Genomic DNA, 18775 nt, shown 5'->3' on the forward strand with positions numbered 1-18775 from the left:
AGAATATGACCTGAAAATAAAACATGTAAAATGTACTGACAACATTATAGCTGATTGTTTATCCAGATGCTAAGTTAGAGGTTGTACACGTTTTGCTTTGTTACCTGATAATTGTACATGTATTGTTTCAAACTGTGATCTACAGTTAAACAAAAATTTAGCTCGTTGATCAAAAATTTTCCCAAAAGGAGGGGAGGTATGACGATATCCTGAATTATCCCCTATGGACTGTGCCTTTAAAAAGAGAGAGTGTGCAGCTGTACAGCACAAACAGCTTGTTACAGAAAGAGAGAGGGGCGAAGACTGCTCATAGTGTGTTTGGGATTTCTGCAAGGACACTGCCAGCTTCTGAGTTCCTATACAGAGAGAAGCAGGGAGCTACTTGAGGGACAGCTGGTGTTCAGCACAACAGTATTTAAACTAGCGTAATTGTTTGTTTCACAGGGCACGCAGATGCACCAAGGTGTGGTGAAGTTACCACTATCCTGTTCAGGTGCCCACAAGTGTGGGACTGAGGACTGACTGTGAGGGATGGATCTGTGATTATTAATGCATGAAAGAGTGACCCTGTGGAGTCTACCAGTGTGTCTAACCTTTTCCTGGGTTGGTAGACTATCATTTGAAGATGGTGCTCTTAAGTTGGTCAAGTTTGGCTAACTTGGAAGTTTCGGAGGACAACGGGAAGAATCAACGGCGTTGGCTTACTCAGACAACCACAACATCTCTCTCTCTCTCTCTCCCCCCCCCATCACTACTCAACTCAATACCACAAACTGAACTGATTTCATTTACCCATCATCGTAAGACTGTATCCATTTACCCCCTAGGCTTGAAGAAGCTTGGTTTTTATACTTCCACACTATTATATATGCATGAACTTTACTAACCTGTTTGATTTATCTGATGTTATATTGCTGTATTGCATAGCTACTAATAAAATAGCGTTAGTTAACAGCAATACCAGACCGAGGTGTTTTCCATTTCTGCTGGTTCTTTAACCCGTTACGGGGTATGTAACATAACCACCAAATCGATTGCATGTTAACCTCAAGGGACTCATGGGCCCAGATCCCTCTGCTCCTACATACCAATTAAATTCCTGCTATTAACCTTGTACTCTGTCTTCAAGTTCAATCTTCCAAAGTGTATTACTTCATACTTTTCCCATATTGAATTTCATCTGTCACTTCACCATCGGATTCTGCATCCAGTTTATGTGCAGTCGTAACCTATAGCAGTCTTCTACACTATCCACAAAACCACCAATCTTCATATCCTCTGCAGGCATACTAACCCACCACTCCACTTCCTCACCCAAGTCATTTATAAAATTCAGAAGGAGTAAGGTTCCCAGAGAAGAACCTTGCGGACAGCTTCAGACCCAAACCTCCACACATAATATGTTCCATCTACCACTCCTCCTGCTTTCTATGTAAACCAACTCTGAATCCACACAGCACACACAAAATGCTGGAGGAACTCAGCAGCCAGGCAGCATCTATGGAAAAGGGTTAGTCAACCCTTCAGCAAGACTGATGAAAAAAAGATGAGGAGTAAAATTAAAAGGTGGGGGGGGGGAGGGAGAAACGAAGGTGATAGGTGAAACTCTGAGAGGAGGGGTGAAGTAAAGAGCTGAGAAGTTGATTGGTGAAAGAGATACAGGGCTAGAGAAGGGGGAATCAAAGAAAAGAAGGAAAGTGAGGAGGAGCATCAGAGGGAGACGATGGGCAGGCAAAGAGACAAGGTGAGAGAGGGAAAAGGTGATGGGGAATGGTGGGGGGGGGGGGCATTACTGGAAGTTCGAGAAATTGATGTTCATACCAGCAGGTTGAAGGCTACCCAGATGAAATACAAGGTGTTGTTCCTCTAACCTATCTATACCAATGATTTCCAGAGTTCCAATACTACTTCCCTCTTCGGGGATGGGGGAGTGGGGGAAGAGGAGGAACGCACAGAGTTGAAGGGAAAAATAAAAATAAAATCAGCCATGATTGATAGCAGAGCAGACTCAATGGGACGAATAGCCTAATTTTGCTTCCATGTCTTCTCATGTTTCTTAACTCTCAAAGGTTCCTCTCAAGTCCCACACAGAATTCTGACCTAGATGTCAGTAATTTTCTACCACTGATGCTCAATCAAATCCTGGAAGCTTCTACTGATAACATTGCAAGGGGTATAATGAGTGAATTGGCAGCAGCCCAAGACAGCTCTTGATCTTCTCTAAAGCAGCCAAGATGGGCAATGAAGCTGCTCTTATCAGAGGCACCCATAACCACTGGAATTTATCAACTAAAAGGCAAAGTTACCAATGCAACAAACCAATACAGCTTGGAGGGAGTACAATACAGTGCTTGGAGCTGAAAGCCCATAGCACTGAAAATTAAGACTTTGCAAGTCAATAAACATATTTTATGTAGCACAATAACATTGCTTTAAAGCACAATACCACAATTTTGAACAGGAGCAAACTTTCAATTTGAAATCCTTTGAAGAGAACATACTTACTGAAAGTCATGAAACTAAGATAACAATCAAAAGAATACCCATGTTAACTCTGACTTACCTGTTTACACCCAGGTTAGCTGGCGCAAATGATACAGTGGTTTCATACACATTGAACATCAAGTGCAAGTTCGGGTCATTTTCCAAGGCAAACTCGAGATTGCAGGCACCAGGTATGGGATCTGAGAGTATTGGATAGAAAGGTGGTATATTGGTTCAAATGTTCAACTAATGATCTCTTTATAAAACATATGATTACAGTACGACACCAATTCCTAAAAGCTCACAGTGAAAGTGAATTGCAACAAAAGTGGAAAAAAATAGACAGAGATGGACCACACACAGAATGATGGAGGAACTCAGCAGGCCAGGCAGCATCTGTGAAAAACAGTAACAGTCGACATCTCAGGCTGAGACAATCAGGTGAGTAGTACGCATGCATGTACCTGTGGCATATCCCAAACAATTCTCCTTTTGATCAGCTTCAGTCAAGAGAAAGCTGAGGTGTTAATTGGTAATGGGTTTATTACTGTCACATATACCAAGATAGAGTGAAAAGATTTTTATCTCTATGCCATCCAGTCAAATTACTCTATACAGTGAGCTGATACAAAAGGAAAAACAAGGAATCCAGAATCTGTAGGGATAGTGCAGGCTAAGTGCAAATGCCATAATGTGGTAGATTGAATTCTTTATTGTACAGTAGGTCCATTCAAGAGTCCTACATGGATCTAAACTTCCTTGAGCCTGGCTTTTATAATTTCTGCCTCAAGGGAGAGGGGAAGAGAGAGACTGACTGATTGGGAAGGGAGCTAGATTATATTGGCTGCTTTCCCGAGGCAGCAGGAGCATAGAGTCAGTGGAAGGGAGAACTGTTTTTGTAACAGACTGGGCTGCATTCACAGCAGCCAGTCTGATGCCTTTAAGTTTAATTTTGTCTCACTGTAATTTTGGTTCCACCACTTTCAAAAACCAGTACCTTTGAGCAAACCTGTGTCCCATTTCCTAGCACAGTACAATATTGGCAAAAGCCTCACTTGGCATCGCCATTTGAGACTACAAATGTCAAATCACCAGATTTCAATGATAGTTGGTTTGACCAATTAGGTTCACTGAGTTTATGCCAAAATGATTTTTTATTTATTTCTCCCAACTTGAAATGAAGTACATTTCCAAGGCATTAAGGAAATCACAGGTCAATGAACGCATAGCTAGGAGAAGTTTTAAGATTTTAAGATGTGGAATGAGAAGACACGAGGAAAGAAGGTTAAGAGTGTGAGTGAGAAAACTGAGCATTCCACAACTAACTACGGGTAAATGAGGTGTAATATTGGAAAAGAATGGAGAGTGTGGAAGAACAAGATGAAAGGATTGAAAAAGAAAAACCAAGGATTACCAAAACTTGCACAGGCTGCAAAACTAATTATAAGCACGTTTGATGCTTTGATTTGGTCTACACTGAATAAGCATTTGCTGCTCATTATGCCTGACTTATTGGCTTCATTGCTATGGACCAATATGAAAAGAAGCTGTCTCTACACCAGCAACCAAGGCATTGCCTTGATTTAGTATACCTATCCAAAACAGAAGACAAAATCATCACCAGGACGCAGAGGGTTAAAAGACTATTCAAATAGGCAATTGGATAAAGTGCATCTTCAAAAAAGTGTCACAGGGAAGTGTTGTAGAACATTTCAGTGAGGTTTTACATGCAAGAGCTAAATGCAAACTACCAAACATGGGAAAATAAAAACCAGGGGTTGCAAAACAATTATATTTTAAGGGAGGAGATTAGACTTTAATGAGTTTGTCACAGGTGTTTAGGTAAGTTTCCTTAATCAGTACATTGAAGTCCCAACTACAGAGAATGCGATACTAGGTCTTCTATTAGGAAATGAGACAGGGCAGGCAGGAGAAATTTGTGTAGGGGAAAACTTTGCATCTAGTGATCATAATGCCATTAGTTTGGAGGTAATTATGGAAAAGGATGGGCCTGGTCCTCTGGTTGAGATTCCACTTTGGAGAAAGGCCAGTTTTGATGGTATCAGAAAGTGTGGATTGGGATCGGCTGTGTTCTGGCAAAGGTGTACTTGGTACACGGGGGGCTTTCAAAAGTAAAACTTCGTGAGTACAGAGTTTGTATGTTCCTGTCAGAATAAAAGGCGTGAATAACAGTTCATGGAACCACAGTTTTAAAACAATATTGGTTAACAAACAGGAGGTGCACAGCAGGTACAAGCTGGCAGGAACAAATGAGGTACACAAGGAGTGTAAGAAATACAAGAGGGCACTTAAGGAAATCAGGAGGGCAAAAAGAAGACATGAAGTTGTTCTGGAAGACAAGGTGAAGGAGAATCCCAAGGGTTTTTTTCTTTTACAGATATATTAAGAGCAAAAAGCTAGCAAGGGACAAAATTAGTCCTCTGGAAGATCAGAGTGGTAATCTATGAGTGGAGCTAAAAGAGATTATCTTAAATTGATACTTTATGTCTGTATTTACTCAGGAGACAGACAGAGACTAGGAATGAGGCAATGTAGCAGTGAGGTCATGAACCCTCTACAGATTATAGAGGAGGTAGTGTTTGCAGTCTTATGGCAAATTATGGTGGATAAATTACCGGTGCCTGACAAAGTGTTCGCACAGACCCTGTGGGAGGCTGGTGCAGAACCTGCAGGGGCCACAGAGATATTTAAAACATTCTTAGCCACAGGTGAGGTGCTGGAAGATTGGAGGATAGCTAATGCTGTTCCGTTGTTTAAGAAAGGCTCTAAGAACAAGTCAGGAAATTACAGCCCTGTGAGCCTGACTTCAGTAGTGGGGAAATTACTGGTAAGTACTCCAAGGGATCGGTGGAAGTTTTGACTGGATATTGGAAGTTTTGAGAAGAGGGGCCTTCAATCAGGTTTACTGCCCAAGTACAAAAGGCAGCAGCGGGTTGGTACAGCAAAACAGAGCTTTAACCAGCGACCAGTCGGCTTTGCAAATGACTAGCAAGACCCAATTAAAGGAAGGCAGGGGCAAGTGCAGCAGCCATCATCTGAGTGGACAGAGTCAGAGTGGTGATCTTGAGGCTTTAGCTCTTCGAGGCTTCAGTCAAAGGCAGCAATGAGCAGCTCTAGGTTAAGTTTTTTTTCCCCCTTTTCCTTCTTTATATCTGCTCAGACAGGATTGTAGAGATGCCAGGCAGGATAGCTGAATGCTCCTCTTGCGGGATGTGGGAAAGCAAGGAGACCTCCAGTGTCCCCGACGATTACAAAGGAGAGAAGTACATCCAGCTGCAGCTTCCAATAATCCACATTAAGGAATTGGAGCTGGAACTAGAAGAACTCTGGATCATTCGGGAGGGTGAAAAGGGGTAATAGTTAGGACATAGAGAGAGGGAGTTACACCCAAGGTGCAGGACACAGGAGACTGGGAAAGAGTTAGGAAGGGAAAAAGGATTAAGGAGCCAGTGCAGAGTACCCGTGGTCTTCGACCTCAACAACAGGTATATCACTTTGGATACTGTTGGGGAAAGATGACCTAACAGAGTAAAGTCACTATGGTTTGGTCTCTGGCAATGAGTCTGCCTCTGTGACCCAGAAGGGAAGGGGAGAGAAAAAGCACATTGTGGTAATAGGGGATTCATTAGTTAGGGGAACAGACAGGAGATTCTGTGGGGCAGAACGAGATTCCCAGATGGTATGTTGCCTCCTGAGTGCCGGGGTCTGGGATATCTCGGACCAAGTCCTTAGCAACCTTAAGTGGGAAGGTGAACAACCAGAAGTCGTGGTCCATGAGGGTACCAATGACGTGGGTAGGACAGTGACAAGGTTCTGCATAGGTAGTTCAGGGAGTTAGGTGTGTAGTTAAAGAGCAGGACCTCCAGGCTTGTGATCTTAGGACTGTTACCCATGCCATGTGCTAGTGAGGCCAGAACTAGTTTAATATACGGTGAAGGAGTTGGTGCAGGAAGGAGGGCATAAGATTTTTGGATCACTGGACTCTCTTCCAGGGAAGGTGGCACCTGAACTGGAGGGGAACTAATATCCTAGCAGGAAGGATGGGCTTTAAACTAGAGTTGCAGAGGGATGGGAACCAGAATGCCAGAACAGTTAGTGGAGAAATTGTGGAAGCAGATGTTAGCAAGACCTCAGACAAAGTTAGGAATCAAAAGGTTGAACATGGTGTGACCAGTGTCCTGAGCTGCCTATATTTCAATGCAAGAAGCACTGGAGGAAAGGCAGATAATAGTGCTGAGGATGAGGGAGATGGTTTAGAAAGAGAGGTAATGTGTAGTGAGGAGAAGCTGTTGATAGGGCATCACTGAATCATGGCTGAAAGATGATTATAGATGGGAGCTTAATGTCAAAGGATATACATTGTATTGAAACAAAAGGCCAGAAGGCAGAGGGAGCAGTGTTGCTCTGTTGGTCAAAAACAAAATGAAATCAAATCATTAGAAAAATGTGACATAAGGTCAGAAGGCGTTGAATCATTGTGGATAGAGCTAAGGAACTGCAAATTTTAAAAGGCCTTGATGGGAGTTGTATACAGACCCCAAAAAGTAGTAAGGATATGGCCTACAAATTACAACAGGAGAAAGAAAATGCATGCCAAAAGGACAATGTTACAATAGTCATGGGGCACTTCAAAACGCAGATAGATTTGGAAAATCAGATTGCTGTTGGATTCCAAGAGGGGGAGTTTCCAGAGTGCCAACAAGATGGCTTTCAAGAGCAGCTTGTGGTTGAAACAAGACCATAAGACAAAGGAGCAGAAGTCGGCCATTCGGCCCATCGAGTCTGCTCCGCCATTTTATCATGAGCTGATCCATTCTCCTATTTAGTCCCACTCCCCCACCTTCTCACCATAACCCTTGATGCCCTGGCTACTCAGATACCTATCAATCTCTGCCTTAAATACACCCAGTGACTTGGCCTCCACTGCTGCTCGTGGCAACAAATTCCATAGATTCACCACCCTCTGACTAAAAAAATTTCTTTGCATTTCTGTTCTGAATGGGCGCCCTTCGATCCTTAAGTCATGCCCCATCATGGGAAACAACTTTGCCACATCCACTCTGTCCATGCCTTTCAACATTCAAATGTTTCTAGGAGGTCTCCCCTCATTCTTCTAAACTCCAAAGAATACAGTCCAAGAGCGGACAAATGTTCCCCATATGTTAACCCTCTCACTCCCGGAATCATTCTAGTGAATCTTCTCTGTACCCTCTCCAACGTCAGCACATCCTTTCTGAAGCAAGGAGACGAAAACTGACAACAGTACTCCAAGTGAGGTCTCACCAGTGCCTTATAGAGCCTCAACATCACATCCCTGCTCCTATACTCTATTCCTCTAGAAATGAATGCCAACATTGCATTCGCCTTCTTCACTACCGACTCAACCTGGAGGTTAACCTTAAGGGTATCCTGAACGAGGACTCCCAAGTCCCGTTGCATCTCAGAACTCTGAATTCTTTCCCCATTTAAATAATAGTCTGCCCATTTATTTCTTCTGCCAAAGTGCATAACCATACACTTTCCAACATTGTATTTCATTTGCCACTTCTTTGCCCATTCGTCCAATCTATACAAGTCTCTCTGCAGACTCTCTGTTTCCTCAGCACTACCGGCCCCTCCACCTATCTTCGTATCGTCAGCAAACTCAGCCACAAAGCCATCTATTCCATAATCCAAATTGTTGATGTACAATGTAAAAAGAAACGGCCCCAACACGGACCCCTGTGGAGCACCACTAGTAACCGGCAGCCAACCAAAATAGGATCCCTTTATTCCCACTCTCTGTTTCCTGCCAATCAGCCAATGCTCTATCCACGTATGTAACTTTCCGGTAATTCCATGGGCTCTTATCTTGTTAAGTAGCCTCATGTGTGACACCTTGTCAAAGGCCTTCTGAAAATCCAAATATACAACATCCACTGCATCTCCCTTGTCTAGCCTACTGGTAATTTCCTCAAAAAATTGTAATCGGTTTGTCAGGCAGGATTTTCCTTTAAGGAATCCAGGCTGAGTTCTGCCTACCTTGTCATATGCCTCCAGGTACTCTGTAACCTCATCCTTGACAATCGACTCCAACAACTTCCCAACCACCGATGTCAAGCTAACAGGTCTGTAATTTCCTTTTTGCTTCCTTGCCCCCTTCTTAAATAGCGGAGTGACATTTGCAATCTTCCAGTCTTCCGGAACCATGCCAGAATCTATCGACTTTTGAAAGATCATCACTAATGCCTCTGCAATCTCCACAGCTACTTCCTTCAGAACCTGAGGGTGCATTCCATCTGGTCCAGGAGATTTATCTACCCTTAGACTATCCAGCTTCCTGAGTACTTTCTCTGTCGTAATTGTGACTGCGCACACTTCTCTTCCCTGCCACCCTTGAGTGTCCGGTATACTGTTGATGTCTTCCTCAGTGAAGACTGATGCAAAATACTCATTCAGTTCCTCTGCCATCTCCTTATCTCCCATTACAATTTCTCCAGCATCATTTTCTATCGGTCCTATATCTACCCTCACCTGTCTTTTACACTTTATATACTTGAAAAAGCTTTTAGTATCCTCTTTGATATTATTTGCTAGCTTCCTTTCATAGTTGATCTTTTCCCTCTTAATGACCTTCTCAGTTTCCTTTTGTAAGCTTTTAAAAACTTCCCAATCCTCTGTCTTCCCACTAATTTTTGCTTCCTTGTATGCCCTCTCCTTTTTTTAACTTCGGCTTTGACTTCTCTTGTCAGCCATGGTTGCATCCTTTTTCCATTCGAAAATTTCTTCTTTTTTGGAATATACCTGTCTTGCACCTTCCTCACTTCTGGCATAAACTCCAGCCACTGCTGCTCTGCCGTCTTTCCCGCCAGTGTCCCTTTCCAGTCAACTTTGGCCAGTTCCTCTCTCGTGCCACTGTAATTTCCTTTACTCCACTGAAATACCAACACATCAGATTTCGGCTTCTCTTTTTCAAATTTCACAGTGAACTCAATCATGTTATGATCACTGCCTCCTAAGGGTTCCTTCACCTCAATCTCTCTAATCACCTCCAGTTCATTACACAATACCCAATCCAGTACAGCTGATCCTCTAGTGGGCTCAACAACAAGCTGTTCTAAAAAGCCATCTCGCAGACATTCTACAAATTCTCTCTCTTGAGATCCAGTGCCGACCTGATTTTCCCAATCCACTCGCATGTTAAAATCCCCCACAATTATCATAACACTGCCCTTCTGACAAGCCTTTTCTGACAACTAGGTGATCAGCTATTCTGGATTGGACGTTGTGCACTGAACCAAAATTGATTAGAAACCTTAAGGTAAAAGAAACCTTAAGGTAAAAGAACCCTTAGGGGAAAATAATTATAATATGATCAAATTCACCCGGAAATTTGAGAAGGAGAAGCTAAAGTCAGATGTATCAGTATTACAGTAGAGTAAAGGGAATTACAGAGGCATGAGAGAGGAGTTGGCTAGAATTGATTGGAAAAGAACACTGGCAGGGATGATGGCAGAGCAGCAATGGCTGGAATTTCTGGAAGCAATTGGGAAGGCACAGGATATATACATCCCAAAGAGAAAGAAGTATGCTAAAGGAAAGATGACATAAACCATGGCTAACAAGAGGTCAAATCCAACATAAAAGCCAAAGAGGGGGCATATAAATCAGCAAAAATTAGTGGGGAATTAGAGGACTGGGAAGCTTTTAAAAACCAACAAAAGGCAACTAAAAACACCATTAAGGTAAAGATGGAACACAAAAGTAAGCTAGCGATAATATTGAAGAGGATACCAAAAGTTTCTTCAGATATGTAAAGTGTAAAAGAGAGGCAAGAGTAGATATCTGACTGCTGGAAAACAAAAGCTATGCTGGAGAGGTGGTAATGGGGGAGAAAACGAAAAGGCGGACAAACTGAATAAGTATTTTGCATCAGTCTTCACTGTGGAAGATCCTGGTGTCAGGGGTGGTGTAGTATATGGAGTTACAAAAACTAGAGAAATTGGGAAACTGAAAGGTCTGAAGGTAGATAAGTCACCCGGACCAGATGGTGTACACCCCAGGGTTCTGAAAAAGCTTAAAGAGATTTTGGACACATTAGTAATGACCTTTGAAGAATCACTAGATTTTGAAATGGTTCCTGGAAGACTGGAAAATTGCAAATGACACTCCTCAAGAAGGGAAAGAAGCAGAAGAAAGGAAACTATAGGCCAGTTAGTCTGACCTCAGTGGTTGGGAAGATGTTAGAGTTGATTACTACAGACGAGATCTCAGGGTACTTGGAGCCACATGATAAAATAAGCTGTGGTCAGCATTTTCCTCAAGGGAGAACCTTGCCTGACAAATCTGTTGGGAGTTCTTTGTAGAAATAACAAGCAGGATAAACAAAACAGAATCAGTTGATGTTGTGTACTTGGATTTTCAGAAGGCCCTTGACAAGATGCCAATACTAGGCTGGCTAACTGTAGCATGGATAAAGCAGAGGCAGATTCACAGGAGGCAAAGAATGGGGAAAAGGAGATTTTATTTTGCTGGCTGGCTACTGGTGACTAGTATTGTTCCACAGGGATGTGCTGGGACTGATTCTTTTCACATTACATGTCAATGGTTTGGATGATGGAATTGATTGCCTTGTTGCAAAGTTTGCAGATGGTATGAAGATAAGTGAAGGGGCAGGTAGTTTTGAGGAAGTAGAGAGGCTATTATAGTCAGACAGATTAGGAGAACGGGCAAAGAAATGGAAGATGAAATACAGTGTTGGGAAGCGCATGGTCATCCACTTTAGTAGAAGAAATGAAAGGATTGATTATTTTCTAAATGCAGAGAAAATACTTGGGAGTCTTATTGCAGGATTACCTAAAGGCTAATTTGCAGCTTGATTCTGTGGCGAGGAAGGCAAATGCAATGTTAGCACTTATTTCAAGAGGACTAGAATATAAAAGCAGTCTTTATAAAGCACTGGTAAGACCTCATTTGAAGTGTTGAGAGCAGTTTTGGGCCCATTATCTTAGAAAAGATGTGCTGAAACTGGAGAAGGTTCAAAGGAGGTTCATGAAAATGATTTCAGGATGGAATGGCTTGTCATATGAGAAGTGTTTGATGGCTCTGGGCCTGTATTGACTAGAATTCAAAAGAATGAGGGCTGACCTCTTTGAAATCTATTGAATGGTGAAAGGCCATATAGTGGATACATAGAGGATGCTTCCTATGGTGGAAGAGTCTAAGACCAAAGAGCACAGCCTCAGAATAGAGGGTTGTACTTTTAGAACAAAGTTGAGGCGGAATTTCTTAAGCCAGAGAGTGGTGAAACTGTGTAATTCTTTGTCACAGGCAGCCACTTTTATGTACTGTATATTTAAGGCAGAAGTTGATAGATTCTTGATTGGTCAAGGCATGAAGGGATACAGGAAGAAGACAGGAGATTGGAGCAGAGGAAAATTAGATCGGCCATGATGAAATGGTAGAGCAGACTCAATGGGTCAAATGGCCTAATTCTGCTCCTATATCTTATAGTCTTATGAACCAGGTATACAAGTATTTGGATAGACGGAATGATTAGGGATAATCAACATAGTTTGCGTGTGCTAAGTCGTGTCTAACTAATCCTATAGTTTTACAAGGAAGTTACCAGTAAAGTTGATGAAGGTAAGAGAGCAGACATTGTGTACATGGATTTCAGCGAGGCCTTTGACAGGTCCCGCATGGGAGGTTAGCCAAGAAGGTTCAGCCACTTGGCATTGAAGATGAGGCAAGAAATTTGATTGGACATTGGCTTCACAGAAGAAGCCAGAGTATGGTGTGCCACAGGGATCAGTGCTAGGTCCGTTGTTGTCTTTTCTATCAACAAACTGGATAGGCAAATTTGCAGATGACCACAAGATTAGGGCTGTAGTGGACAGTGAGGAGGACTATCAAATCAAAGCTTGCAGTGGTATTTTGGACCAGCTGGAATAATAGGCTGCAAAAAAAAAAAAAAAAAGGTAGATGGATTCTAATGCAAACAAGTGTGAAGTGTTATACTTTGGAAGGACCAATCAGGGTAGGTCTTACACAGTGAACAGTAGGTCATCGAGTAGTGCAGTAGAACGGAGGCATCTTGGAATACAGGTTCATAATTTCTTAAAGGTGATGTCATGGGTAAATAGGGCCATAAAGAAAACTGTTGGCAATTTGGCCTTCATAAATCAATGCACTGAGTACAAGAGTTGGGATGTTCAAATTGTATAGGACATTGCTGAGATCTAGTCTGGAGTGTTGTGTTCAGTTTGGGTAAATAAGACTGAAAGAGTGTGGAGAAAATTTACAAGGATGATGCCAAGACTTGAGGACCTGAGCTATAGGGAAAGGTTGAATAGGTTAGGATTTTATTCCCTAGAACATAGAGAAATAGGGGAGATTTGATAAGAGGTAAACACAATTATGAAGGGTATAAATAGGGCAAGTGCAGGCAGGCTTCTTCCACTGAGATTGGGTGAGACAACAGAGATCATGGATGAAGGGTGAAGTGTTTAAGGGGAACATGGGGGGAACATCTTCACTCAGAAGGTGGGGAGAATGTGGAATGAAGTACTATCGCAAGTGGTGGATGCTGGAGCATTTACATAAGAAACAGGAGCAGGAGTAGGCCACCTGGCCCGTCGAGCCTGCTCCATCATTCAATAAGATCATGGCTGCCTTTTCCCCATAACCCTTAATTCCCCTACGTTGCAAAAATCTATCCAAACCTCGTCTTAAATATATTTATGGAGGTTGCCTCCTCTGCTTCATTGGGCAGAGAATTCCACAGATTCACCACCCTCTGGGAAAAGCAGTTTCTCCTCATCTCCATCGTAAATTTACTCCCCCGAATCTTGAGGCTATGTCCCCGAGTTCTAGTCTCACCTACCAGTGGAAACAACTTTCCTGCTTCTGTCTCAGGGGTGGCCAACCTTTTACATTCTATGCGTCAATTTTTTTCACGCACGAGTTCACATGCGATTTTTTCACGCATGAGTTCTATATTAACATATTTTTTTACAAGAACTGAATGGGGGTACAAGAGTTGTATGGCGCATCTGAACTCGCGAGTGAAAAAATTGACGCATGGAATGTAAAAGGTTGGCCACCCCTGCTCTATCTTATCTATCCCTTTCATAATTTATGTTTCTGTAAGATCCTCTCTCATTCTTCTGAATTCCAGCAAGTACTGTTCCAGGCAACTCAATCTCTCCTCAGTCTAACCCCCTCATCTCTGGAATCAACCTGGTGAACCTCCTCTGCACTGCCTCCAAAGCCAGTATATCCTTCCTCAGGTAAGGAGACAAGAAATGCACACAGTACTCCAGGTGCGGCCTCGCCAGTACCCTGTTCAGCTGCAGCATAACCTCCCTGCTCTTAAATTTAAACCCTCTAGCAATGGAGACCAACATCCCATTTGCCTTCTTGCAAACCAACCTTTTGTGATTCATGCACAAGCACTCCCAAGTCCCTCTGCACAACAGCATGCTGAAATTTTTTACCATGTAAATAATAATCTGCCCTTTCATTTTTCCTTTCAAAGTGGATGACCTCACATTTACCAACATTGTACTCCATCTGCCAGACCCTTGCCCATTCACTTCGCCTATCTATATCTCTCTGCAGACTCTCTGTATCTGCTGCACAACTTGCTTTTCCACTCAATTTAGTATCATCAGCAAACTTAGATACACTACACTTGGTTCCCTTGTCCAGATCGTTAATGTACATTGTGAACAATTGTAGACCCAGCACCAACCCCTGCAGCACACCGCTCACCACTGATTGCCATGAATCCCAACTCTCTGCTTTCTATTAGTTAACCAATCCTCTATCCATGGTAATATCTCTCAACATTTAAGACAAATTTGGATAGGTACATGGACGAGAGGGATATGGAGGGCTACGGTCCAGATGCAGGCAGATGGGACTGGATAGATTAATGACTCAGCATAAACTATATGGGCCAAAGGACCTGTTTCTGTGCCGTAGTATTCTATGATGCTAGGACTATGAAATTTGATTTTTTTTTTTTTTGAGGAGTGAGTGGTTTGGAAGACCAATTGTGGACAGATTTGAACACTAATGATAGCTTAAAGCAAAACTCTGTTAGACCTCAAGCCAACACCCACTTGTGGTGAGCAGAGTGGTTAAAAAAAAAAACAAAAAAAAATTACACAGGGCAAAATGAATTACAAGCAAGAGCATCCTGAATGAGCTTAAGCTCACAGTAGGAAAGGCAAAAGGGAAGAGTGAGTGAGTGAGTGTGTGTGTATATCAGTCATACATCCTGTTTCTACTCAAAATCCTCAAGACTGGTAGGTGAGAAGTCCAGATTACTCTTGGAAGGCCATAGATGATCTTCCAAATTTCAATCATAGGTCACTTTGTTATGTTGAAATAATGGTTGACTTTCTACATATTTGTTGTTGTTTTTTTTTAAAAACTAGTTCCAAATTTGCACAACAGCAAATTTGTAAAAGGCTATTGTAGCAAAATTCCAATGAAGCATCGCTATTCTAAACTAGCCAACAAGACCTACTTGTAAGAATGTAAATATGGATTAAACATAAAAGGATTCCAAAACTTTATGAAAGCCGAGAGGGTCTTGAACTACTTTATCAGCTATTGTGCACCTCTAGTGTCTTATCCTGTCTCTGATTATCAAGCTTCATCTAGCTTCTGCATCCATAATGTTCTCAAACACATCAGCACCATGGAGTTCAGTATGCCGACTCTGGGTAATGAAACTCCTTTGGCTTTCCTCATTTGATCTCTCAGAGACTACTCAATATTGATGACCTAATGTTTTGATCTCTATCCCCACAAGTGAATCTTTCCTGGTGTACATTCTGTCAAAATATGTCACAATTATAGGACAACTATTCAGTCACCCAGCACGTTCGCTGTTCATGGAAAAGTTTAGCAAATCCGCTCATCCTGATGTATGACCTCGGCCTGAAACACTGACTGCTTTTTCCTCTCCGTAGATGCTGCATGATCTACCTAGTTCCTCCAGCATTACGAGTGTCTGCTCATTCTCTCCTTGCAGATGGACGCATATTTTGGTTTCATCCTTGTTAAGCAATTTTACACTGCACCACTGTCTAAATGTACTTTTTATAAAACTGCAAACCGAGTTACACTTAGAACTCCCAAATATGCTCTAACAAAGGTTCAGTTCAGACATGACATGGAATAATTTCTCCACCTATTTCCAAAATAAACCCCAATGCACGACTTGCTTTACATTTCCCAACAAACGTAAGAGGACTTATTAAACAGCATTTTACATTCTGTGATTTGCACATTTAAATCTAAGATCTCTTTGTTCTTCTACCACTGCTGTCTGAAGGAGCACGTACTTCGTGGGTTTCCTCCAGTTGCTCTCCCACAGACCAAAAACATACTGGTTAGTAGCTTAATTGGTCATTGTAAATTGCCCTCTGATTGGGCAAGGGTTAAAGAGGTGGATTGCTGGGTGGTGCAGCTCTTTGGGCCTGAAGGCCCGTTCCACATTGTATAGCCAAATAGTTTAGATTATTTTCTGTATAACATGAGAATTCACCGTGTTAGTTACCACTGTTCAAAGAAGAACTATGAAGAGCTTATTTACCTTGGGCTGAGTAGGGCAGAGCAAATAGAGTTGCCGACACCTCCTCCTCCCCAGCTTTGATGTAGAATGTTGCCTGTTCAGCAGCGGGTTGCAACATGAGGACCACACCAGCACTTGAGCTTGTATAAGATGCATCTACAGAAAAGAACTGAGGCACACCAGAAAATAAGTCCACTTCCTCTAAACATATCACAGAAACGCTAAAATTGCAAGTCTGCTCAAAAGTGACATAAATTTGGAATGGGATTGGAACTACTTAAGGATAACTACCACCAAATCACATTCAAATTTCCAGTTAAGTCCTCAGATACAGGACAGATTAAGCCAATCAACCCATCAAGTCTGCTCCACCTTTTAATCTTGCCTGATTTTTTTCAACCGCATTCTCCCTGCAACCCTTAAGCAACAGAGAACTTATCAATCTCTGCCTTAAGTGCACCCAAAGACCTGGCCTCCACAAGCATCTGTGGCAACAAATTTAACAGTCATCACCCTCCAACTGAAAAGATTTCTCATCTTGGCTTTAAAAAGACATCCCTTTATTGGGAGACTGTGCCCTTAGATCCTAGACTCTCCTAATGGAAACATCTTTTCCACATCCACTTAACTCAGGGACTTCAGTGTTTGGTTGGTTTCAAACCCCTCATTCTTCTGAATTCTAACATGACTCCAGGCCATCAAATAATCCTCATATTTTAAACCTATTATTCCCAGGGTAATTTTTATGAATACCTTCTGGACCCTCTCCAAGGCCTGCACATCTTTCCTTCAATACAGGGTCCAAAAATTAGGTGTTTGGATTCAGAATTGGCTTGCTCATAGACGCCAAGGTAGTGCTCATGGGACTTCTTCTGGCTGAAGATCCATGACAAGTGGTGTTCTGTAGGGATCCGTACTTGGATGGGTGGGTTAGTAAGTCTGAAAACAAAACGGTGAAGCCACTCTCAGGGTGGAGGAGCAACACCTCATATTCTGTCTAGATAGCCTCCAACCTGATGGCACAAACATCAATTTCTCCTTCCTGTAAAAATATTTTCCTTCCCCTCCCCTCTTCTTCTCTTCCCCACTCTGACCTCTTCTCCTCACCGGCTATCACCTCTCCCAAAACACCTCCTTAATCCCCTTTCTCCCATGATGCCCATCAACTCGATGGAGATGAAGGAATCTAATAGGGATTTGTTTAGTTGGGCATTTGATTACTAATTTAATCAGTTTTGCAAAATAGAGTGGTCTGAAGTGCCCGTTCCCTTTACACCTCCAATTTCTGTAGTATATCCCCATTTAGAAAACAGTTTACATTTTTATACTTTCTATCAAAGTTCATAATTCCACACTTCCATCTGTCACTGTTTTGCACACTCTCCAAACCCATCCAAGTCCTTCAATAAATGCCATGACTCTCCAACAGTACCTGTCACTCCACCTACCTTTATCTTCTGCAAACTTGGACACAATGCAATTAGTTGCTTTACCCAAATCATGTATCTACATACCGAAAAACTGCAGTCCCAACATTGACACCTGTGGAATTCCATTAGTTACCGGCATCCATCCTGAAAAGGATCCCTTTATCCCCACTCTCTGCTTTCTACCAGTCAATCTTTAATGTATACAACTGCCTTGCCTCTAACACCATGGGCTTTTATTATTTAGCGGCCTCATGTGTGGCACCTACTGAAAATTTCTTTATGATTTAGGACAGGAGTTCCCAATCTTTTTTTATGCCATGGATCCTTATTATCTGAGGGGTTCATGGACCCCAGGTTAGAAACCGCTGATATAGACCATTCAGCCCATCAACTCTACACCAAATGAAAGGTTGTTAATGTGAAATGTTAACTTGCTCTCCCCATATTTCTGTTCACCCTGCTGAGCACTTCCAGCAACCACAATTTTATCTATCAGTTTTTTTTTTAAGGCATCCGTCGGTCTCGTGAGACCATGGATTTGTCCTTGAAAGGTTTCCAGGGTGCAGGCCTGGGCAAGGTTGTATGGAAGACCGGCAGTTGCCCATGCTGCAAATCTCCCCTCTCCACACCACCGATTTTGTCCAAGGGAAGGGCATTAGGACCCATACAACTTGGCACCAGTGTCGTCGCAGAGCAATGTGTGGTTCAGTGCCTTGATCAAGAACACAACACGCTGCCTCAGCCATGGCTCACACTAGCGACCTTCAGGTCACTAGACGAACGCCTTAACCACTTGGTCATGTGCCAACACCCTCTATCAGTTATAAACCAAAAAAAAACTGTCTCTAGCAAATGAAGTTGGACAACAAACTCAAAAACCCTAGTTACAATAGCAATGCAATTAAGTACAAGAGAGAATAACAAGTAACATTTTTTTGTACATGGTTTTGGCCCTATCAAAATAGTATAAACTACATACTCTTTTTTTTAATAAACTATAAAGCCAGTAAAGTCTCCTTATTTGCAATTTACAAATTCAAAGATTACAAAATTTTTTATTTATTACATTGATTCATCCTGAGCAAAACATTTTCAAACTGTTTTAGAAAAGTTCACTCATTTTAATAGTGCTTTGCATTATCAGGTGGCTATTGTGTATAAAGTCACAATAAGCAAAATTAACATTTTTCTAAACTACTCATTACAAAAATAGGCACTCATTAGTTTTCTTGAATACTCAAGTAATTATAAAGATCAAGGCTATTAACAG

General features: G+C 42.1%; 1 protein-coding gene across 1 annotated transcript in view; it reads right to left on the reverse strand.

Annotated features, from left to right (window-relative positions):
- Window positions 1-18775, reverse strand: part of LOC140205266 (transmembrane 7 superfamily member 3-like) — a 61589-nt gene that overhangs the window by 30434 nt on the left and 12380 nt on the right. Inside the window, exons 3-4 of the mRNA XM_072272731.1 lie at window positions 16097-16244; window positions 2564-2684 (exon numbers count right to left, since the gene is read on the reverse strand). Coding sequence (XP_072128832.1) covers window positions 2564-2684; window positions 16097-16244 — 269 coding nt within the window. The remainder of the gene's footprint in view (window positions 1-2563; window positions 2685-16096; window positions 16245-18775) is intronic.

This window comes from Mobula birostris, chromosome 11 (genome assembly GCF_030028105.1).
Source record: "Mobula birostris isolate sMobBir1 chromosome 11, sMobBir1.hap1, whole genome shotgun sequence".
Taxonomy (NCBI): domain Eukaryota; kingdom Metazoa; phylum Chordata; class Chondrichthyes; order Myliobatiformes; family Myliobatidae; genus Mobula; species Mobula birostris.